The 24,632-nt window shown below is 38.8% G+C and overlaps 2 protein-coding genes across 3 annotated transcripts; one reads left to right on the forward strand and one right to left on the reverse strand.

The window, feature by feature from the left end:
- Positions 1-14,945: 14,945 nt before the first annotated feature.
- On the forward strand, positions 14,946-17,235 carry LOC147509097 (basic helix-loop-helix (bHLH) DNA-binding superfamily protein). 2 transcript variants are annotated; one of them, XM_086601415.1, is made up of 5 exons: positions 14,946-15,342; positions 15,465-15,633; positions 15,797-16,024; positions 16,112-16,282; positions 16,827-17,235. In XM_086601415.1, the coding sequence occupies exons 1-5, from the start codon at positions 15,266-15,268 to the stop codon at positions 16,914-16,916; spliced, it is 735 nt and encodes a 244-aa protein (XP_086457541.1). In that variant the 5' UTR covers positions 14,946-15,265; the 3' UTR covers positions 16,917-17,235. The 2 variants fall into 2 exon arrangements, with proteins under 2 accessions (XP_086457541.1, XP_086457543.1); XM_086601417.1 differs by having other exon boundaries at positions 15,019-15,342; positions 15,468-15,633.
- A 1,309-nt stretch (positions 17,236-18,544) lies between these two features.
- LOC147509098 (uncharacterized) lies at positions 18,545-18,943 on the reverse strand. Its single transcript, XM_086597713.1, has one exon. It carries the CDS (start codon positions 18,941-18,943, stop codon positions 18,545-18,547), a length of 399 nt encoding a protein of 132 aa, XP_086453839.1.
- Positions 18,944-24,632: the final 5,689 nt, after the last annotated feature.

Below are 24,632 nucleotides of genomic sequence, written 5' to 3' on the forward strand. Positions count from 1 at the left end.
TCTCGGCTAAACCTCCATTTGAGGGGGTTGAGAAGCCTTGATGAAAGCTTGATTCCGATTATCGTAGAGTCGTCGTAATTTCCTTTCCACTCTAGAAATGATTAGTTCACCATGAGAATGGGTGTAATCGTTCACATGCTAGTTATGAATTGGTAGAAATGCCATGTGTAATTAGGGATTAGGAGCAACATGATTGTTGCTGGGCGATTCAATTCGGATTACGACGATTCGTCGTTAGTGGATTAAGTTGAGCTAAGGTGGAATCAATCCCCCTCTAACTCCTTATCATAGAATCGACGTATTATTCCCATAGTTGTTTAAATAGTCTACTAGTTGCATCTTGTGGGTAGTTGCATCGTAGTCTAGTTATCATTTCGTAAATCTCTCATTAGACTTTAGTTAAGATTACTTATACGTAGAGAACATTACCATGCGGAAGAACTAGGAATGGAACGAATCATCTACTCCACTATATCTCAATAGGATTGAGAGTAGAAATCTTTGATAAATTAGCACGTAATTAAGTATTTAGTTTATCTACGTTTTGAGTTTTATCGTTCATTTCGTAGGTAAACTATTATTTTCATGTTTATCAGAGAGTATAAGAGATTGAGTGAGTACACACATAAGCCTTGATTGAGAATTTTGTCAATTTTTACTATCTCCTATCATAATTTGAGTCTTTGCAGCAATGTAGTTAGCAATGGAGACCGTCTGTTAGAGTAAGCACTAAGTGGGTAAGAAATTTCTCTCTCTGAAAAATACTATCATTCTTGAACATGCTATTGATTGATTTTGTGGGTATATCACCTGAAAACCCTCACGAGATTATAACTCGTCCTTTTTGGGGAACTTAAAGGTTTAAAGCCTTGTTGGATATGGTAAATGCAATCGCAATGCCTGCGAAAGTGAGTTAGGATTTTATTTTTGTTATTAGGATGTGATTTTGATCACTTATCTATTTTTTTTTATCTTATTTGCTAAGAGACTAGCAAAAGGTTAGTTGGGAGTTGTGATAAGTGCTCAAAAAGTGCTATTTAACCCTCGATTATGCCTCTTGTTTAGCCATCTTAGTGGACTAATAGTGTTTGTAAGTTATGTTTTAAGATTCTACAGGTGAAAAAGAGAGTTTTGTAGAATATTAGAGAAAAAAGGGTAAAACGGAGCAATTCAGAGCATTAAGAATCACATGGGAGGCCCGTGGACAATCATGGAGAAGGCCAAGGAATTGGAGCTATTAAAGATGCAACTTGGACCTATTTTAAAGCCTATTTGGAAGCCCAAGGCCAAAGAATTCGTTGTTTGGACCAAAGCCCGCAAAAGAGGATAGAATGATAAAGCAGAAGAGACAAAATAGGCTTATGCATCTGGGACGCATGGATCGAGCGTCCAGACGCATTGATCGCGTCTGAGATGCATGAATAGTGCGTCCAGACGCATAGATCGACACTGTAGCCAATTTCTTCTCAGTTTTGGAGATGAAGTTGGACTCTAAAAGAAGTCTATTTGTATTAGGAAACAAATGACGATTTGGAATGTTTCTAGAGCTCATTGTAACCTCTATAAATAGAGGACCTAAGTGCCTTATATAATTGGCCAATTCACTTATACTCTAGTCTCCAGAACTTGAGGCAGAGAGAGATTAATAATAAAAGATCGGTTTTAACTAGCTGAGTCTTAATAAATTAGTCTTTCTAGTCTTATGTTCTTTGACTTTTCTTCTTCTCGTTCTTTGTATTTTTCTTTCTTTATGGAAGGCTAATCTTCTCCTTCAAGGGAGAAGATGAAGCCGGTGCTTAAGGTTTAATGATTCTTCTAGTTCATGGTGTTCTTCAATCAGGTTAGTTCTTTATGTTTTTAGTTATTAGTTCCATTGCCCAGACCAGGGGATGGAAGTATAGATTAATTTTTTATTTATTGCAATCGAATATCATGCTAGTTTAGGGTTTTATTTATTGCAATTGAATATTTGCTAGTGACATGCTTTTATTTATTGCAATTGAATATAATGCTAGAATAGGGTTTTATTTATTGTAATTGAATGTTATACTATTATTCTCTACTTTTCTTCTAGTTGTGTAGTATTTTAGAGTAAGAGAAGTATTCCTTGTGTTTGCCTTAGATGGTGATTCATTGAATAGCTGCCCAAGCTCACATAAAAAGAAAAAAAAAATACTAGTAACATGAACATAGGAACAACCTTAAGTAGAGTTATTCGTTAACGATGTTTCGTCCAAGAGGGCATCGACACTCGCTCGATTGCCTAATTGTAGTCTACTTATGAGAACAACCATGAAGCAAAAGGTCATTGAATAAAAAGTATTGGTAGATTCTAATCTCTTGAATTCTCTTTCTTATAAATTCTTAATAGTTTAGTTTAATTTAGTTTAGTTTAGTTTAGTATTAGAATCTAAAATCTCTACAGTTATAATTTTTAATCCCTTAAACCCCCTTTCCAGTCCTGTCCTTCATATAAACATACACTTAAAAGTTGAACGATACCCTACTCATCCTTTACTTATTGAGGGATAATTAGGTTTTGATACGCTTCTATTTTGTTCAACGACCATACACCATCTACATACACAAAAAGAGGCGAGGTCATAAGTATAGGGCAGATGCGGGCAGGATTGAGGATACTGTTTTTGAAGTTGACGGTGGAGTTCTTGAATTACTGCAAGAAGGGGTTGTACCAATTCTCGAGTAACAGTTGGAGGTATCTGAGGGTTTTTGATATATTGAATGAGAAGTAGGGATATGGGATTACTTTGATGGATGTGTTGAAGTATATGTATGTGAAAGTGTTAGCCGCATCTGATATGGAGATAAAGTCAAAACAAACTAAGATTGCTGATCTGAAGGTTCGTCTTGAAGAACTGGAGATTGCTAATAATACTGTCTGTGCGAATCTTCATACAGCTGAGGCAACGAGGATGCAGGCGATGAAAGAAGTTGTTGACATTCTTTTTCTGCACAATATTGACAAGATGTTGCATGCTAAGTTGAAAAAGATGTATGAATCGCTGGGGTGAGAGTTGGTCGAAGGAGGACTTGGAACTTGCAAAGGACAATGTGGCCAAGTATCAGAAGCTGGCGGAGAGGCGTACATCAAAGTTGAACTGTCTGGCTGGCTATCTTGCAGATGGGAAGCTGGTGGTGGCTTCGGATGTAGAGATTGAGGCACTCTCGTAGAGTAATAGGGCTGGATGCTAGTTTGTGTGACTTTGATGAGGGGGCGCGAGCACTTATTAGCTCCCAAATGTGCATTTTATTACCCGTATATTGCTGCATTACAATCTCTTTTACGCTTAATAATGAAAAGACAACTCATATCTTTTATTGCATTTTTCAGGTTAAGGAGTATTTCAGACCACTTATCATAAAAACTGCGTTTTAGCACCAAAATGAGCCTTAATCATGCTTATTATGAAGACCAATAGCTGTTATGGAAAAGTACTAAAAAAGTCAAAGTCAAAAGTCAAAGCCTCAAATTTAGAAGACCAGAGATGGAGGCCCTTATCTCTAAATATGATGACTTTCTCCCTAAACCTATCTTGGTTAAGAAGGCACCAAAAAGCAAAAGCAAAAGTGAAGTGTGAGGTGTCTAGTTTTTAATGGAGAAGGGCAAATTTGTAAAAGGCAAAAGTAAATGTATATAATTAAAAAGTAGGGAATAGAGAAACCATCCATTGTCTTAGGATCCAAACCATTTGGTTTGTTTAATTTCTTGTCTTGTTTTTCAATTTATGTTTTTATTTTTTTTGCTGTTTTATTTCCTTTCAATCAACTTGTTATTTCCTTGTTCTTTATTTCAATCAACTTGTTATTTACTTGTCTTTGTTTCAATATTCAATCTTGTTTGCTTGCTTTCATTTCAATGTTTTAATCAATTTTCCCTTTCATGTTTTCAAGTCATTTTAATACAACAATCTAGCTTTCAAGTTTTCATTAGCTTAGAACCATTCTAATCATTTCAAGAGTCTACATTTCTTCTTCACATCTCAGTCACTCAAACTCTAAACAATTTAGGATGAACCTCAACTTCTAATCTAAACTCTTTTGAAGTATAAAAACCACTACTAATGCTTCAAAGCATTGGCAGGTAGGTAGAAGTGTCTTCGCGGACTCTGGACGCATTAATCGTGGTCAACGACTTGGAAGGGAAAAACTGTCATTGATTATGATGTGCCTCTATATGGGACAAGTACTATGGTGACATATGCAATAACTGAACAAGCAGAGGGCGCGGTCGATCCTATTAAGGCGACTGGTAGAAATGCATGGAGGAATGTAAGTGATGCTGAAATGGAGCTTGCGTAGCTTATGTAAGCTGGTCATGAGTGTTGGTGAGGATTTTACTTGAATGTTGTGGCTCTTAGTGGCTTGATACAATAGAGTGTGCAACGTGCCGCTCGTTGTAGGATGCACTTGTGTTATGGATTGATGAGTAGTTTGAAAATGCATATTTGATTTTTGTCTTGTCTTCATGTGATCTGCATATCATTTGTTCGGTGTGCATAAGGAATATTGGTATAGATTTGGACTTGGAATTTCGTTATATTTGTGTTGAATGTATCTGGACTTCTTGGAAATGGTTGTTTTCGGGAAGTGTAGCTGTCCCTTGAAACTTGCAAGCTTTTAACGGCCAAATCACGCATGACTTGACTTATCCAACACACGTGAGAGGTGTCATCTAGGTAGAGGTGAGCTGTCCTTGTGAGGTGAATAACCATAGATGGTATGTAGAGATATGTGAATCAAGATAGTGAGGCAGGAGATATGTAGCATGGATTTTGCACGATTTACGTGGCAATTGTGGCCATTGATCCGGTTGTAGATCGGATGGTTGAGAGCTGATGAGCTTGCTTATATAAACTGGCCGGCTTCTGGAGTCCAAGTCATTTACGTACTTGTGTATTTGCCAAAAGTTGGTGTTGTCATATGCTATTTTTCTAGTTTGTACGTTGGTTTGAGCATTTTTGGTGGTATGTTTTGTATGTGATTGACTGTGGGTGTTGGAGTTTGAGAAGTGTGGGTATAGGTGTTAAAAAGTTGTAGTTGTAGTAGGTCAGTGTGTATGAAAATGAGTGATGAAGAGAAAAAGAAAATGACGGTGTGGTTATGGTGGTGGTAAGTTGTACCAATTGGTGGGTGGGAGGGGGGGGGGGGTTTAGGTTTCTGAGAAAGGGTGGTTTGTTGTTGGGGGATATGGTGGAATAAGGTGGCTATGATAATGTAGCTTGTAGATGAAGAGGTGAGTTACCGAGCCGGTATGGACCATCTGTTGGTGGAAGTTACTGGTGCGTTCAGCTTCTAAATTTTTTGTTATGGAATGGATGGTGTGGGGAAAAGATGCACCATAGATGGGAGTGTGGTTGCATCGCCCAAGGAGGCTCTGTTCGGGTGGAGCCAAGTAGATGTCTTGCTTTGTGCTACACCAGAGCGAGTGAGTCTGCTATGGTGCTTGAGGAAGCGTGGATCCCACGAGGAAGATATGTTCAGAGGTTGATCGACCATTGAGCTAGTGCTTTAAGCGCAATATCCTTGATCAAGTGCCTTAGATGTCTGACTCGCCCTGTGGTATTGGTGATCTGCATGATGGGATCGACTGTGCACAGCAGCGAGTGGAACTTCTGGATGTGGCGAAACTTTGCTTTTTGAGTGTTGTGGTGGTTTATGTGGGGATGATGTCACGTAACGCCGGCTTGCTGTGCATGCATGGGCTGTGTTGTTATCCTTGCTCTCCTGGGTTTGGTTCTTCTGGGGCGAATCGAGTCGTTTTCTTTAGTAGCGGTGGTCACCAGGTCGTGGTGATGCTCGTCTTATGCTGGCTTTGAATCACTCGATTGCCTCAGGATGTTGGTCACGGCTTGTGAACGTCGGGGGAGATAGAGAAAAGGCATTCACATGCTTTGAGCTTTCTCTTTTCCGTAGTACATTCATTGCCTGGTTATGTGGGCAGGTTGATGCCTTCATCTATGTCGATGCAACAGTATACTTGATGACGCATGCCGACAAACCACCGAAGTCTTGGACGTATTTCAACGGATGAATGGGGCAAAAGGGAGCCCTTAGTGTATGCAGAGAGCGCGATTGTTTGCTATACTCGTGGGAAAGTGACTTGTGATAATGTAATATGAGAACGTATCATTTCGTAACAATAAGAGAGTTCCCTTGCTTTTGTTCTGTTTTGTATGTATTTGATGTAGCTCTTTAATTTATCTTGCATACTGGATGTGACTTGTTGCTTGTTGTAGCTGAACGAATGTTAAATATGAAAGATAATCATTAGTCTGTAATGGCTGGTCGACTTGTTCGACTGGACTAGTGTGAAAATATAGAGTGGCAGCCCTCAGTGTGTTGAGGCATGTCTGCGACTTGCATTAGGTTGAAATATCCGACCGGCATATGTAAATGCGTTGTGGTAATTGTAAAAAGTGTGAATGGCTGATGTAAGATATACGCTAGATTACAAGACTTATTGTGGGAAGTTAGACTGGGAATCTAACTTGTGGAGAATGAATGAATCCCTGAAGAAGTCGTTGTAAGACTTATTGTAGGGAGGGAGACTGTGAGTCTAACTTGTTGAGTATGAATGAAGCCCTAGGGAAGTTGTTGTAAAACTTGAATGGTTTTGGAACCTGCATGAGAATTGTGACTTGTTATGAAGGAATTATCACCGCATAGATCGTGTGACATTTGTCGAACCGTGTTGGGCAGTTTGCGAAGGGATTGCTTACCCATAGAACTATGACATTTTACGAGTCGAAATGTGTGGGCATTTTTCGAAGGGACTGCCAACCCATAGAACTGTGACATTTTGCAAACGGATTGTCGAACCGTGTGGGCATTTTTCAAAGGGATTGCCAACCTATAGAACTGTGACATTTTGCGAACGGATTGTCGAACCGTGTGGGCATTTTTCAAAGGGATTGACAACCTATAGAAGTGTGACATTTTGTGAATGGATTGTCGAACTGTGTGGGCATTTTTCGAAGGGATTGCCAACCCATAGAACTGTGACATTTTGCAAACAGATTGCCGAACCATGTGGGCATTTTTCGAAGGGATTGCCGACCCATAGAACATGTGACATTTTTAGAAGGGATTATCGACCTATAGGACATTTTGCAAACGGATTGTCGAACCGTGTGGGGCATTTTTCGAAGTAATTGCGGACCCATAGAACATGTGACAATTTTTGAAGGGATTATCGACCCATAGGACATTTTGTGAACAGATTGTCGAACCGTGTGGGGCATTTTTCGAAAGGATTGTCGAACTATATAACATGTGACATTTTTAGAAGGGATTGTTGACCCATATGATATTTTTCGAATGGATTGTCGAACCGTGTATAGCATTTTTCGAATGGATTGCCGACCCATAGAACATGTGACATTTTTAGATGGGATTGTCGAACCATGTGGGCTACAATGCAAGTAGTTAGCAAGCTAGAGTTCTGCAAGACAACACAGATAATGTAGATTTGTATTGCTAATATGTAAAAAATGGTATGAGTAAGTTAAACGTATAATTTTTTGAGTATGGCAGTATTCCAAGGTCTTGGAAGGATTTCACCTGTGGAGTACTAGAGCCAGTATGAGCCGTTTTTGACGATTTTGTGAATGATGTATGAGCCTTCCTGTTTGGGGGCTAGTTTGGTGTCGTCGAGTGTACGCTTGAGGACAAGGTCGCCAATTTGGAAGAGTTGTGGGTGGACTTTCTGATTGTAGGAGTTGCGCAAGGTTTGTTGGTAGTGGGCTAACTGAAGTACCGCTTGATCACGTCACTCTTCGAGGAGATCAACGTCGCGTGTGAATACTACATCATTTAGATCGGATTCAACTAGCTCGGATCGATTGATCATGACAGTAATTTTGGAAGGATAACGACTTTGGTTCCGAAACACAAAGAGAAGGGAGAGGTGCCTATGTTGGTATGAGCGGTAGTTCGTAAAGCCCATAAGACGTTCTCCAGTTGCGTTGGCCATTGTTCATTTTTGTTGTCAAGTTTCTTTAGAAGGACTTCGAGAATGGACTTATTGGAAGCTTTTGTTTAGCTGTTTCTTTGTGGATAATGAGGGGCAGAAAAGGCGCGGTTGATTTTCCATTTCTGGAATAACACAGAGATGACAGCCAGTGAACTGAGTGTCATTGTCTGATATGATAGTATGCGGTAGACCGAAACGAGTGATGATGTTGTGATCCCTAACACGATGAACTCATCTCTGAGAACACCCTGTTAGCATGAGGAGTTGAACAAATACCTCATCTCCGAGAGTGCCTTTCAACTCCTAGCTTAACCTTACACCTATTGTTCAAAGATGGGAGTCTGATCTTACAAAAGAGTCGCGGGAGCTACTAAAGTAGTCGCAACCCACTACTAAATTCGGATCCCAGGTCCTTAAATTTGGCCGGTTGCTACCATGTTGTAATAGGATGTAAGATTATGCTTGAACACCCTAAACAAATGACTAGAAGGTAGAAACAGAGTCGGATTCCTCACATGGGCTTTATCAACCCTCCACAAGGGAGGTTTAGCTCATGATCCTAGGAAATCAAGAATTAGAGAAGAATGAAAATAAAGAAGAAGAAGAAGAAGAAGAAGATTCTTTTTTCCTAAACTATAGATAGGACTCTATTAACAAGTTACAAGCTCTTAAACTAAAACGTTGATTTTTTTCCCTAAAAATGAAACTAAAAGAGAGAGAAGAAGAAGAAGAAGAAGAAGAATAGAGTGAAAGGCTACAAGGCCACAAATTACAAGTAAATTGCAATTTTATTTAGAGCATCACCCCTCCTATTTATAGTTACAAAGGAGTGAAATGGGTGGCCAAGATTACATCTCACATTTTCAATCCAAAGGTTACAAATTAATCCACTTTTATAATAAATCTAAGTGGTAAAAGTGGGTGAATAGTAATTCCCATTATAAAATTAATAATTAGGAGTGGTTTGTGCATTTTATTAAGTGGAGAAAGTGGGTGATTACATAAGCTTCCACTTGATCATGATGAATAGTAATTGGAATTTTACTTTGTCTTAGTTCGGGTCTGTTTTAATTTCTAGTCTAGTGAATTGATTGAACCTATATGCCATTACGTAGAGCTTGTTGCGCTGATTGTTTTGATAGGTCACACACCCAAAATGGAGTTCGGAGTCAAAAGATATGATTTTCTGAAGTTTTGTTGATTTTATTTTCTACAAGATTTGACCAAAGTTGACCAAGAATTGACTATTTTGACCAGGCTTCATGAGCTTGAGTATGATATTTTAAAGCTTCCAATGGGCTTCTTTTGGACTTGATAAAAAGACTTTGTTTCCAATTAGCATATTCACCTTGTTTTCATGATAAAATGCCAATTGTTTTTATGAAATTTCATCATTACGTGTCGTAATCTGCAAAAGCATGAAAATACAATTAATTTACATTTATTACACACATAATTAACCAATATGTAACGTCTCTATATGGTTTATATTATATTTTTGGGTGCTTATCAGTACGCAGACCGGCGATGAGAGCTTCATATTCGGCTTGATTATTAGAAGTGGCAAAGTCTAGGCAGACAAAATTTTCAATGATGGAGCCCTTTAGTGAGTGAAGTGTTACGCCAATAGCACTGCCATCGTTATTGTTGGAGTCGTCCACATAGAGAGATCAAACATCATGCTCTGTGGGTTGGGGCGGTCGAGATTCATATTCGGGTTGCAAATATGGGTCTTCGACTGGGAAGTCAGTGAGAAATTCAGCGACGGCTTGAGCTTTGACAACAGTGCGGGGTAAGAAGTCGAGGTCATGTTCAGCGAGCTTGATTTCCCATTTCGCAATTCGAGCGGATTTGGATTTGTCATTCAGTATCTACTCCAAAAGATATTTTGTGATGACTCAAATGGTGCGCCCGGAAATATGGACTAAACTTTTGTGCAGCATAATGGAGAGCAAAAACAACCTTTTTGAGTGGTGTGTAGCGCTACTCAGTTGGTAGTAGTGTTTTGCTAGTAAAGTACACTAGTTTCTCGATTCCATTGTCAATGTGGAGTAGGACGGAGCTGATAGCGAAATCGGATGTGGAGAGATACATGTAGAGATCTTCGTCACTAACAGGCATGGAGATGACCGGTAGGGTGGAAAGATATGTCTTGAGGTTGGAAAAAGCTTTGTGACATTGATCGTTCCAGGTGTATGGAGAGCCTTTGCGGAGAAGTTCCAGAATGGGTCGGCATTTGTCGAATGCTTTGGAAATGAACTGGTTGAGCACCGCGATTTGTTCGTTAAGTCTTTGAATCTGTTTCTTGGTGGTATGAGTGGGCATATTGATGATTGCTCTGATATGGTCAGGATTAGCTTCAATTCCGCGCTTGGATACGAGATATCCAAGAAATTTGCCAGAGGTGACACCGAAAAGGCACTTAGCAGGATTTAATTTCACGTTGTACTGGCAGAGCCGATCAAAGGCAGCTTGTAAATGAATGATGTGATCAAAGGCTTCTATGCTTTTGACTAGCATGTCATCGACATAAACTTCCATAGTTTTGCTGATCATGTCGTTGAAGATGGTGTTGACCAGTCGTTGGAAAGTATCACCAACATTTTTAAGTCCGAGTGGAAAGACAGTGTAACAGTAGAGTCTATCTTTAGTAACAAAAGCAGTTTTGTCTTGGCCATCTGGTCGTAGTAAGATTTGATTGTAACCACTATAGGCATCCATGAAGGAAAGTAAAGCGTGACCACATGTTGGGTCAACTAGGCGATTGATGCGGGGAAGAGGGAAGCTATCTTTTAGGCATGCTTTGTTGATGTCTGTGAAGTCTACACAGATGCGAACTTTGCCATTCTTTTTTGGGACAACAACAATGTTTGCTACCAAACAGGGCATGATGGCGGGTTTGATGAACCCTACTTTTTTCAAGCGTTCAATTTCATCGTGGACTTGGTGTTTGTATTGAAGTGACAAAGTACGGGGTCGCTGTTTGACAGGATGATATTTGGGATTATCGTTGAGTCTGTAGCATGCAATAGAAGGGTCTATGCCAGACATATCGGTATACAAGAAAGCAAAAACATCTTTATTAGCAGTTACCAGCTTTACAAATTGCTCTTGAAGAGCGGGACCTAAGTCGCTACCAATGAAAATATGCCGAGGATTGGCGTCTGTGCCGATATTGACCTGGACTTGATGGCCATTGGTGTTTAACTGAGGAGGGGGAGGTATGGAAGTCTGACCTAGTTCGAGTGGTGGAGGTTGGCCTGGGGTCGGAGTTGAGCCATCAAGAGTGATGGGTGGCGGAGGAGTAAACACTATTTTGTAGAGAATTTCTTCGGGGAGGGAGCTGGTGTTGATGCGTTTGCACTGCTGGGCCTGGAATTGATCGCCTCAAAGTTCCATGATGTTGTTTGGGCTGGGGAATTAGATGACTTAGTGCAAAATAGATGGTACGGCGTGCATGCAATGTTGTGGATCCAACGACGTCCTAAAATAGCATTGTAAGAGGAGGGAAAGTCGAGGACGCTGAAGCGGGTGCGCATAGTGACCTCATACCCTATTTGATCGATGATGGAAACAAGTAGTAAGACATCACCTTTAGGGTCGGTGCACAAACCGTTAAATCCGTAAATTGGGTGCAACCATTGGGATTATAATAGAATTAGGCAAACGAAGCTGCTTGAAAGTGTTGTAGTAAAGGATGTCATAGGAACTTTCGGGGTCGACGAGGATACAGTGGACGCTGCCACCCTTGATGCGCAACTAAACGACGAGTGCATCATTATGGGGGGGGGTGTAAATTTTGTTGAGGTCATCATCTGTGAAGTAGAGGATTGCTGGACTGAGTCCCTTGATAGGGGGGATGGTGGAAGCTCGTGTATGGGTGAGGCTGTAACAGTGGTTCTTGTCACCGATCTGACGTCATTTGTCGTGATGGGAGTAGGCTGGAGCGGGTTCTTCTGCTTGGATGATGGTGTGAATGACATGGTCATTGTCTTGATGAGTCATAGGAGTGGGTAGTCAATTATGTTGGTTAGCTGGGACTAGGAACGATTAGGATTGACCTGCAGTATTCGCTGAAGTGGGTCTTGCGGGTAATCCACAAAGTCTGCTAATTTACCGTGATCTATCAGGTGCTGGATGTAATTCTTCAAACCACGACATTGGTCAGTAGGATGAGAGTGAATGTCGTGGAATTGACAATAGGGACGGTCAGGAATTTCTTTGATGGGTTGAACATCGGGGTTAAGCCAATTGGTGTTCTGGTAGCGGTTGTAGATGTAGGACAAAGGTTGGCTAAGAGGTGTATAAATGCGGGGTTGGGTGCGAGTGATGGGTGGAGGTCGTGGAGGCTGACTAGTATAAAGATCACTATCAGGGTCCCTGGGGTGCTTGGGTCGTGGGTCGTGGTCTGATGTAGCGGCAACATGCTCAGTTCATTCTACTAGGGCTGCAAGGTCGATTTCCTACTTGATGTACTTGCCCATTTTTTTGTACAGAACATTTAAAGTGGTGGGATCACCTCGTAGTAAAGAGCGGCTAAGTGGGGAAGTGGGTGTCAAACCATTTCGAAAGGCAATGATGATGACTGACTCGGGTGCAGTGTGATCGAGTGACAAAACAACTTTTTGAAGTGGTGGAGATAGGATTCGAGTGGTTCAGAGAGTCGCTGATGAGTTTTGAAGATGGTAGCCATTGTAGGTTGCTTGGCGCGATTGTGATAGAATTCTTGGGCAAAAAGTGTTTTGAAGGTGTAGAAATTGGTGATATAGGTGGCGAGGCAGGTCAAAGAACCATTTAAGAGCTGGACCCTTAAAGGTGGATGAGAAGAGGCGACCCAGTAACGCATCCAGGTGAGTGTACATTGTCAAACGCTGAAGGAAGCTTTTGATATGCTCAAAGAGCCATCGTACATCGTAAACTTGGGTTGCTGAAAGTGTAATGGGGCAACTGTCTCTTGGATTTCTTTAGTGAAAGGAGAATCGTTGAACTTCTGTAGGGTTTAGAGAACGGCTTGGGACATGTCCTTGCTCCCGTGTAGATCAGTGATAGTGGGAAGACGTGGGGCTGCGACTAAGGTGGCGGCGTCAGCTTAGTTATCTGCTTCAGAACCAGTGGCGGGTGGACCAGGGTGAGTAGCTCTAAAGTTATCATACTGCTCATGTAGTGACCGTAGCTGATCAGCAAGTTCAGCGGCGTTGGTAAGGGGAGGTGGCTCAACTTCCATAGTGAAAACGTGGATGGAAAATGTTGATCACTAGGGGGGGTAAAGCTAAGTGAGTTATCAGATTCTCATGGAATCAACTATAGACGGAGCCAAATGTAAATGTCTAAATTTATCCTAAAGCATTATTAGGACATTACACCAAGTTAAGACTTAGCTATAAAGTTAAGATAAGAAAAGGGGATGGTTTTGGTTGTTGTTGAGGGCTACTCTTCATGAAGATGAAGATGCTTACGTATCCAATCTGTGTATTGGAAATGGTAGTGAAGGTTGAGTTAGTAACTCATATTAGGATTAATAACCAGACTGGAATCAAGCCACACATAGTTCTTAGAGGTGACTTCTATATGCATTGGAAGTGTGCATCGAATGTGACACGTGTACTGATGAGTACAGGTGTGCGGTCGAGATGAATGACATCCTTTCACAAGGGACACGTGAGTAGTAGCCATAGGTATTCAGGCTTGTCTTAGCTGGCATATTGTGTAATGATGGTGATTGACTGTAATGGTTCATGTATTACGGCGGGAATGAGGTTTAAGGATAACGATAGTAATGATGACAATTGCAGGTGATGATGTCAAGAGGTGGAGCCGAGTGACGAGTCGGTGGTGTTGATATATATGTGAGTTTTTGAGTATGGTGAGTGCCTGGAGTCAGCTTCAAGTATGACAAATTATCCACGTGTCTGGGGTCGGACTGTGCTGAAAGAGTCGTTATATGTGAGTCTTGTGCACATTACGTGTCTAGTGAGATATCTCTTACAATATACTACGTAGATTTGTCCTAATATATCTCACTTCTTTAAATACCAATTTAATCTCCTTGTCATGCTCTAATTTTTTCAAATTCAGTCTGTGACTTAGGAACCCATGCCATATATTTGGATTGCCAATGGGGTTCAGAATTATGTGAAACTCGTAGATCAGGTGGTTGTTGTTCTTTGAAATTCCGTGACTTTTCCCACACATTAATCTGAATGCAACTAGTATGGTGGGAGTTGTTCTAACATCCAACGTCTTGTACGGGATTTGGAAACTCAAATGTCACCAATTTACCTGATATATGGTGAATGTGGCAAATGATACCACTAATCATGCATCAATAAGTTTGACCTTATCAAAGCTTTTTTAAAAGATCATTCTCAACAGAAGTAAGCATTGAAGGATTTGAACAATATCAAAGTGGTGTTGAATGAAACGAAAGTGGTTTCTATCTTGTGAATAGTAGTGTAGTGTACGTTCGGAAGAGCTAATGAACAAAAGGAAAATAACAAAGTCAAGATTAATGAGCAATGGTTAAGACCCAAGTCTACGCATCATTGACTCTCTGTACTCTGTAGTCTTTCTCCAGTGTGAATGCCAATTGTGAATGCATGCCATGCCGCCAAATGAACAGGTCCTTCATTTATTTTTTAAAAAAAATGTAAATGAACAGGTTCATAAGGATGGTTGGCCACAGTAAACAAACTGTTGACTGGTAACTTCATCGAAAAACATCACATTATTTGGGAATGGGGCTAATTCTGTTGGTCAGAACACAAAACTAAAAACACAAGGGACATGGAGAAGAGTCCCGTCAACGGTTCCGAAATTTCAACTTAACAGTGCACTGTACAATCATCATCCTCAGTGGGAATCTAATTAATAAGGTGTGAATAACATCTTGATAAGGGGCACGTGTCCAACTGAACCAACTCACAAGTCACAACAAAGTCAACACCGTACCCTCAGCTAAAATCTAGTTTCAGACTTTCAGTAGAAAGAGGTCTTTGTCATACGCGTCTCATATACCATTCCATCGAGATTTTGAATCATGATCTTTCCAAGCAAACCATAATGGCATAATATATGTGAGTTCCTCGTGCCAAATTTTTTTTGTCCAATTAGAGCATCTCTACTCACTCTTCCTATAAAATTATAAATTCCATCACATTCTCCACACAAGCTATACTATATTGCATTCATATGAGGCTATGACCCTCTTACTCTTCTAAACAACACAGCAGCAATATACAATTATACACACGCGCGCACACACACAAATACAACATGGAATTCTTGGATCAAGAAGATTACAACCAGTATTGGGAAACAAAAATGTTTTTCCAGGCTGAAGAACTTGACAGGTATTATTAACAATATTTCAACTCCAAATTTGTTACTCGATCTTTGTACTAGTTGATATATGTTCTAGTTGCAAATATGATCACAAGGGGCTAAGGGTATGTTGATTGATTTTCTTTTGAAGCAGTTGGGGATGGGATGAAGCTTTTTCCGGGTACTATGATTCGAGTTCACCTGATGGAGCAGCATCGTCTTCAGTAGCGGCTAAGAACATTATTTCTGAGAGAAACAGGAGGAAGAAGCTCAATGAGAGACTCTTTGCACTTAGAGCAGTGGTCCCTAACATTAGCAAGGTACATAAACCACTCCATTATAAAGAATTGAAAATGGCATATTATTGGTTACTATAATATCTAATTCTAATATCTATTACAATAATAATGGCATGGGCGCAGATTTATTTAATGGAGTTGTTCAATAATTGTTCTTTTGGTGTGATGATGTGATGACTTTTAGATGGACAAGGCATCAATCATTAAAGACGCAATCGAGTACATTCAAGAATTACATGGGCAAGAAAGAGTGATTCAAGCTGAGATATTAGAACTGGAAGCTGAAAGACTGAAGAATCCCATTTCTGATATTGATCTAGAGAATGAATGTTTTGTGAAACCAAAGAAAAAGAGAATTGCTGAATGTTCTGAGTCTGGTGGATCAAGATCATCTTCAATTGATATAGTTGAAGTAAGTTGATCGAAGTAATATACAACTCTAATTTTATAGTTTGAGTAGTCAAACTGTTGCTTAACATTTGTGTACAAAATTTTGCAGCTTAGGGTGACATATGTGGGAGAGAGGACTTTGTTTATAAGCCTAACATGTGATAAGAAAACAGACACTATGGTGAAGCTCTGTGAAGTGTTTGAGTCATTGAAGCTCAAAATCATTACGGCCAATATCACTTCATTATCCGGCAAGCTTTTGAAGACAGTGTTTGTTGAGGTAAGTAACCGGCCATACTACAATTTAAATTACCCATTCATCAATTTTCGTAATTACTAAACCACCCTCCCATCATTGGCACTAACAAGTAACAACGAATACTGGAACTCTGGAAGTACCCATGTCTTACGTTTGTGACTTTCGTCCTTTGGACAAGTTATCTGTCGCACTTGCTCTTTGGTGTTGGGTGAACTTAAAAATGGTGTGGTGCGAGTTAATAACTTTGTGTATAAAAGGGTATTTGTGCCAGTACGTACAGTGATCATGTATTTTTTTTGGTAAACTAATCAAGATCATGTATGTTATACACTTATACACACGGACTTGTTGAATAGAATGATATTGACCGTATAAGAAATAGTTTCATTTTTTCATATTAAAATAGTTTAGCTTGCAACTATGCCTTGATCTTGCTTTAATTTGCTAATGAAAGTCTATAATGTAGGTAAGCATTCAAAGTTATGTATTAACTGACCTTGTCTTTTCTAATTATTTGTATAGCAACCTTTTCCTTCAATCAGTTTACTAGTTATGTTTTGTTCAGGCTGATGAAGAGGAGAAAGATCAGTTGAAGTTAAAGATTGAAAATGCCATAGCAACGCTCAGTGAACCAGAAAGCCCAATGAACTTCTAATCATACAAACTACACTCCGACCCGGCCAATTACTTCTTCACATGGGTCTGATGTTTTTTTTTCTTTTTGATGGTACATGGGTTTGATGTTATTCTTTCTTTGGTGGTATTTCTTTTTTCTTAGGTAGTCTTAATCCGGTTCCCTTAAGTGAGGAAATAGTCTTTATGAATTCGGCTAATTATTATGATGTGCGAATCCATTTACGACCGGCACTGTGTTTGTACCTCTTTGTCATGTACACTAAATTTGTGATTCTTGTGATGTTGATTTGGATGACAAGGGAAAACCATGAATTCGACAAAGTCACTTTCAATCTAAATTTGAACTTCCACAATTCGACAAAATAGGAATCTAAGCTAGCCGGATAGAATTCGCATACCCGTTGATTAATCTCACATCCCTAGTAAAGCGATTAATTTTTCATCAACATTTTTTTTTTGGCTAACCCAATTATCTCTAATTTGAGCTGAGGTACCTACTTCAATGTATTCGCATCCAAATTCTGATTTTCCATTAATTATTTATTTTTTGAGATTAGTACAATACATTTACATCCAATTTCTGTTTTCGTATTAATTATTAGGGTTAGTTAGACTTACCCCCCACTTATTAGTTGCAATTAGTGTTACTTTTCCACTTGCATCCTCATTTACAATGTTTTGTAAAGCAAAATCTAAAGGATTAGCAAAGTTTGTAATATTCAACTCATGATTATGGATTACTCCAGCAAGGTAATTAGCTACCCTATTCACTTCCCTAAAGACATGTGAAAAGGTTAAGTAACTAAAAGTAATTTTTTTCCTTTCAATAGCAGCCACCACATCTCTACAGTACCATGGGGGTTTCTCTAACTTGTTAATAACATTAATAGCTCTCATGGAATCTGATTCCACTTCTACCTCAGTAAATCCTTCAAGTACACATCTCTCCAAACACACATAAATAGCCTTTAGTTCTTGGAATATCACTGATCTATGACCTCTGCCACCACTAAAAGTTGCAACAACTATACCTTCCCAATGACTTGGACCATTGTTTTTCAAAGCCCCATCAGCATTTGTTTTAATTCTATTTCCCATTGGAGGAGTCCAGGAGCAATTCGTTTCCAGTTGCTGCTTGAACTGAGTGGTTATGTTAAGCCTGAGGAAAAGATTTCTAACAGTATCAATGTCTCTGACATTCGCCCTTAGGACTTGCAGGTAATTCCTTAAGTCTCGTACCATCTTGTGAAACACTACTTCTGATGGTTTAGAAGTTTGTCGAAACTTTCTGTCATTCCTTTCCTTCCAAATGAAATTAACCGATGCACAAAAGAAAACCTTATATATCTCGCCCACCTCTAGTATTTTGCACAACCTCAACAAGGAAGCCCATTCACAATTTGCATTACTGTTATCAGTCGAGATGCCCAACAGCCTTTTTACTCTTAAGAAGAAGTCTTTAGAATATTGACACTCAAAGAATAAGTGGGTAGAGAATTCTCTACTGGAGGAACAGAGACAACAGGCAGACTGTATAATAATTCTCTTTCGTACTAACCTGTCTTGTGTAGGGAGACTGTTTGAAAATAGCTGCCAAGTGGTGAAGGAATGACGTGGCATCACCCAACGTCCCCAGACCATTCTACACTATCTTTTCTTCTCTCGTTCAGGTGACAAAGCTGCATATGCGCTGTTGGAAGAGAAAAGACCACTATGGTGTGGTGTCCAGACTACGAAATCATTGTCCAAGTGCTGATTTATCTCCACTACCATTATGCTATCCTTCAGTGTTATAGCTTGCAGCCCTTGCACTTCCTCTTTCCAACTACTAGCAGTCATGAGAACACTCACTTTATAGTTCAGGGGAAAATTCCAAGCAGCCACAGCCTCTACATCTTGGATTTGAGGAGATCTAGAGCACCATATGTCATGCCATAAAAGAGTGTTTTCCCCGTTTGCTATCACATACTTGATAAACTTCTTTGCAACCACTCTAGAGTTCAAAACATTCCTCCAAGTCCATGAGCAGTCTTTTGGTATACTCATGGTCCAGAATTTTTTTTTCCTTAATATGTTGTTTCCAAGTCCAATCAACCCAAATGGTGTCCTCTCTTGTCACCAACTTGAAGATTAAACCACAATATGCTCCTGAATTCCACCTTTGTAAATTCATAACTCCTAATCCACCCTCATCTTTGGGTAGACAGACAGTACTCCAACATGCTTGATAATATCTTTTCTTTATGGTTGTACCAGTCCATAGGAATTGAGCACATATCTTTTCCACTTGTTCAAGAACAGTTACTGTGAGAATAAAGGTTCTCGACCAATAAGTGTGGAAAGAAATAAGAACTGAGTTGATCAATTGCAATCTACCTGCATGAGAGAGCAATTTTGATTTCCAGTTTGTAATCTTCTTAGTGATCTTCTCAACAAGAGGTTGGCATTCCCTTATTCCCAATCTTGCAAAGATGAGTGGGAGGCCTAGGTATCTCACCGGAGGTTTTACAAGTTCCACCCCCAAGAGTGTAGCCAAAGCTAGAGCATCTTGATAATTTAACCCTCTGGCTAATAAAGATGTTTTGTGCTTGTTGATATTTAACCCTTTAGCTTCTCCAAATTTTTTTAAGGACTCTTTAATAGCATTCACAGAAGCATAATCACCCTTACAAAACAAGAGAACATCATCTGCAAAAGCTAGATGTGACAGTCTCATTCTGTTGCATTTTGAATGAAGAGATATGGCTTTGTTGTTGATGTTCTGCATTATTACTGAGCTGAGAATTTCCATCACTAGAACAAACAGATATGGTGATAGAGGATCTCCTTGCTGTATACGTCTCTTGCCTTCAAAGAACCCTTCCAGAGCACCATTGATCAAGACTGAGAAAGAAGGGGTTGCAATGCTTTCCTTGATCATCGCTAAGATAACATCTCTATCCATTTAAACATAGAAGGAGGAAAGTTAAAGACCTTGATCATCGCTAAGATAACATCCTAGCTCACTGTATCATATGCTTTCCTTATATCTAGTTTGATTGAACATCTAGGAGTGCCATGCTTCCGATCATAACACTAATATTTTTGAAAATGGGTGGGGGTGGGGGGGGAGGGTTTGGTAACACTAATTGCAATTAGTAATGAGAGTGTAAGTCTAACTAACCCTAATTATTATTTGAGGATAATTCAATGCATTTGCATCTAGTTTCTAATTTTTCTTTAATTATGCTTTGATATAAAGAATGAAAATGATTTTGGTGTCTTTACTTAAATGTGTGAGGCATAAAACTTCAATATATTTATAAATGTATTACAAGTAAAAAAAAGGAAAACTTTCTCTTCAAGTTGAGAGACTTTCTCACCAATAATTGATATATAGAAGGAAATCTAATTATACTAGGAAAGAGAATATATACAAAAGATGTACACCAAATATATAGGAGATTAGATAATACACACCAAGATAGTGTATATGTTAAGATTTGAGGTTAGCTCAATGCATTTGCAACTAGTTTTCGATTTCCCGTTAATATTCTTTAAGATTAGTTTAATGCAGTTGCATCTAGTTTTTTATTACCCGTTATTTTTTTTTTATTTTATGAGATTAGTTTAATGCATTTATATCCAAATTCCAATTTTTCGTTAATTATTTTTTTAGGTTAGCTCAATGCATTTGCATCCAATTTTTGATTTCCCGTCAATTATTCTTGAAGGTGAGTTCAACACAGTTACATCCAATTTCTGATTTCCCGTTAATTCTTATTTAATGTTATTTTAATGCATTTGCATCCAGTTTCCGGTTTCCCGTTAATCATTCTTTGAGCTTATATAGTTCAATGCATTTGCATCAAGCGTCCAATTTCCTATTAATTATTCTTTGTGGTTAGTTCAATACATTTGCATCTAGTTTTCAATTTTCCGTTAACTATTCTTTGAGGTTATATAGTTCAATGCATTTGCATCCAATTTCTGATTTCACATTAATTTTTCTTTAACGTTATTTCATTGTAGTTGTATCCATTTTCCTTTTTCTAGTTAATTATTTTTTGAGGTTGGTTCATTACATTTACATCCAGTTTCCAATTTCCCGTTAATTATTCTTTGAGGTTAGTTCAATGACTCGCAAATCTTACTATTATTAAGACTTTGTAAGTAAACCACTCTAAATCAAACCGCCTCTGTAAGCTCAAAACACTTTCTGGTTATAAAGGGCCTCTGAAATTGCAGTAAGTGCTATAGCTCTAGTCATAGTCTCCTCATGTGTCTTGCTAATAAGAATTATAATAATGGCGTCATAAAGCGTCCCCAATATGAAATTCAACTTAACAAGGTCAACTTTGGCACGAAGCACATTAGCACCCAATCCCCAATTCTTAAATACCATTTGAAACTGTTGATTCTACTCCGAAGTTTTTTCGTACTCCCCCAATCTTGCATATACAACTTTAAGAAGACGCCTAATATGGGCAAGAAAAAATACCATGAACTTTGTTGGTTTTATCAATTTGGGCCAAGAACATTTTTTTAAGCAAATTGGGCCATGACCTTTCTTTTTTATATCAGTTTGGGCCATCGGTGTATTTCCGTTAGAAAATTTGCCTATGTGTACAAACATCTGCTTATGTGTGCTAACAGAAGATGGGGTGTTGGTATTGAAATGGACAACACTTGAAATTTCAAGGAAGACTGCTCGTGAAAATTTCTTGACTTGTGAAAATTTCAAGGACTCGTGAATTTTTTTTTTCGTTCTTTCTAAATCGCCATCTCTCCATTTTTTTTGTTTCTGGACTTGTGAACCTGAAGAAATAACCCCGTCTCCTTCATTTGTCTCTTAAACAAACCCCATCTCCTTCATTATCTCATAAGTCTTCTAGTTAGTATTTTAATTTAGGGTTTTGATTTTGTGCAATTTCGAAAATGTCAACTATTGGAAATCTCTGTAATAGGTGTGGTGAGTCAAATCATTCGCCTAACAATTGTTGTTGGTTATCGACACCGTGTTGTTTTAAAAAATGTGGCGGAAGTAGGATCCTGAAACAGTCTTGCCAAAGCCATTCTCTTGGGCAATTTTTTTTTGACATGCTGCGTTTGTAGAGACTTCCAGTGGTTGGAAGACGCGAGAGCATCGTCAATGGTATCTTTGGAGAGTCTAAGATGTAGAAAGGCAAATTGCCTAGGGGTTAGAAAGGCTAACACATCAAAAAAGAAAAATGAAAATGAAGGCAAGAAATTTGTGAATTGCACCGAGTGCGGGAGTGATTTCTAATGGTATAAGGAATTGTTAATGAACAACATTGAGTCGGCAGAGAGTTCAAGCTCTTCCCAGCCAGCTCTTCATCATCTTTAAAAAGAGATGAAATCAAAAGAGATAAAAAAAGTGAAGATTACATTTGAAATTGAGGACGATGGTTTGGCAAAGGAGTTTCAGTTTCATTGTAAAATTAGATGAGTGCAATGTGATTTCCAGTGGTATTGTAGTGGAAGGAGTTTGAGTGCACTGTCATTTCTTGTGGTATTGTAGTAGTGGAAGTAGTTTGAGTTTCAGTGTTAATTTAGTTTGAGTTGCTTGGTATTGTAGTAGGGGAATGAGTCTGTATTAGTGCACTATCTGTAGTAGTGGAAGGATCTGTATTAGTTTGAGTTGTTTGTTAATTTAGATGAGTGTACTATCTGTAGTAGTGGAAGGAGTCTGTATTGGTACTTGATTAGTTCTAACAACAAAGATGAGTTGTTTCTTTCTTATTGCTTGGTGTTTGTTTGTTAGTTGTTTCTTAGTGCTTACAATAACTGAAAGAAAGTTAGAAAATACACTACACTGAACAACACAACATACAAAAAACCTAAATATAAGCACTGAACCACTGAACATACACTGCATACAATAACTGAAAGAAAGTTAGAAAATCAATGTTGTACATAACATGACACTGAACAACAAAAAAACCTAAATATAAGCACCAAGTGTTTACATAACAGCATACACCAAGTGTTTACATCAGTGTTTACACATCACATCATACACCAACAAAAGGAAAAGATGCTACAAAAGGAAACAGACAAAACAAAGACTGACTACGCCAAAGCCCAACAAAAAGTCCAGAGCCTGTACTGCATCACCAAGTCTTCAAACTTTAGTTTTGGCTTTGGCAGCTGCAGATCTAGTGTTAGGTTTGGAATTTGCTCTTGTTCTCACAGTCAAAGCAGCTGTTTTCTGCTTAGTCTTGGATGGTGAGTTTCTAGGCTTGCTGCTTGATGCCACTGCTTGATGGTGAGTTTCTTGATGTTGAGTTTCTAGGGCAGCTGCAGATCTAGTTTTAGACTTTCTGCTTGATGCCACTGCATCAGTTGTCAGTGATTGTTTGGAAGCAGTTGCAGAAGCAGTTGTCAGTGATTGTTTGGAAGCAGTTGTTGAAACTTCTTTAGATGCACTTATTGAACCTTGACTGCTATGTACTTGAGCTTCACTTGAAACTTGATTTAACTGTAAACCAATAACTAGAGCTTTACTAGATCGTCTGGGAAGTGGAGGTCTACCTTTTCTTTTGTTGTTTGCTTCAGAAATCTTTGCTTTATTTATAAGAATAGGTGCTCCAGTAGCTGACATCTATCACAAGAAGGACAAAATATTAGATTATGTTTATGAAGTATGTAAAACAACTACCTCATTTCAAATGGAAATCTTTCAAATGCAAAGTAGTTTGTAAAATAGCATTACCTTCAAGTAAGAGTTTCCACCGTCAGCTGTAAAAACTCCAACTCCCTCAGGTACATGATCCTTTCTTCCTTTTACTCCTGTCTTCCTCTTTGAAGCTCCAACTCCCTGAGGTACATCATCAGCTGCCCTTTTACCTCTCTTTGACACAATTGGCGTGCCCTCACCTACATTAGATGAGGGAGCCTTATTTTCCCTCCTCACCTATATCAAAATTCAAACTTATTTCATAAACTTAAAAACTTTTTTCTAAAACTTATGATTTCAAAACTTAGAAAAAAACTTATTGAACAAACTTGTTTCATAAACTTAAAACTTATTTCATAAACTTACAGTGGTGGCAGCTGCTACTTGGTTGGCTTTCTGGTTGGCTTCATTGCTAACTTTAGCAGTCCCACTCATAACTGTCTCTTTACCCTTCTTTGTTGTCCCACTCTTAGTCCCAGGTTTCTCAATAGCTACCTCCTTACCTCTCTTCCTCACCTATATCAAAATTATAAGAATTATAAAATGCTTAGTTTCAAGAATGCTTAATAATTTCAAATGATTTCTAAAACTAATTTCAAATGCTTAATATATATCTTACAAGCTTTCTTGTTAATATATATTGATTGAAACTTGACAGGTTGTCTAGGAGAGGCAAAAAAAAAAGAAGGAGGAGAAGCCTATGGGTGTTTGTGTTTGTTAATAGTAGTAGTATTCTAAAACTAACCTGACAAACAAAAATGATTTTGGTTTTGTTACTACTTACTAGGGACTCTAGTTATTTGTTTCACAAAAATGATTCTGTAAAACTAGCTCTGTTACTACTTATTACTTACTAGGGACTCTAGTTATTTTGGGTCCCTTACTAGTACTTACTAGGAAACTAGCTGCAAGGCCTTGTTGCCTCAACATTAGAGCATAGGACTCTACTTATTTTGGGACTTACTAGCTGCAAGGCCTTGTTGCCTTAACACTAGAACATAGGACTCTAGCTGCAAGGACTCTAGTTATTTTGGGACTTACTAGGAAACTAGCTGC

This window comes from Coptis chinensis, chromosome 3, assembly GCF_015680905.1.
Source record: "Coptis chinensis isolate HL-2020 chromosome 3, ASM1568090v1, whole genome shotgun sequence".
NCBI classification, from domain to species: domain Eukaryota; kingdom Viridiplantae; phylum Streptophyta; class Magnoliopsida; order Ranunculales; family Ranunculaceae; genus Coptis; species Coptis chinensis.

What these genes read in the sequence shown, in the direction of transcription:
- LOC147509098 (XM_086597713.1), bottom strand. Translation starts at nt 18,943, where the DNA reads ATGAGTATACCAAAAGACTGCTCATGGACTTGGAGGAATGTTTTGAAC.
- LOC147509097 (XM_086601415.1), top strand. Translation starts at nt 15,266, where the DNA reads ATGGAATTCTTGGATCAAGAAGATTACAACCAGTATTGGGAAACAAAA. An exon ending in CAGGCTGAAGAACTTGACAG is followed by an intron (nt 15,343 to 15,464) that starts GTATTATTAACA and finishes TTTCTTTTGAAG; the next exon opens with CAGTTGGGGATGGGATGAAG. An exon ending in TGAAGACAGTGTTTGTTGAG is followed by an intron (nt 16,283 to 16,826) that starts GTAAGTAACCGG and finishes TGTTTTGTTCAG; the next exon opens with GCTGATGAAGAGGAGAAAGA.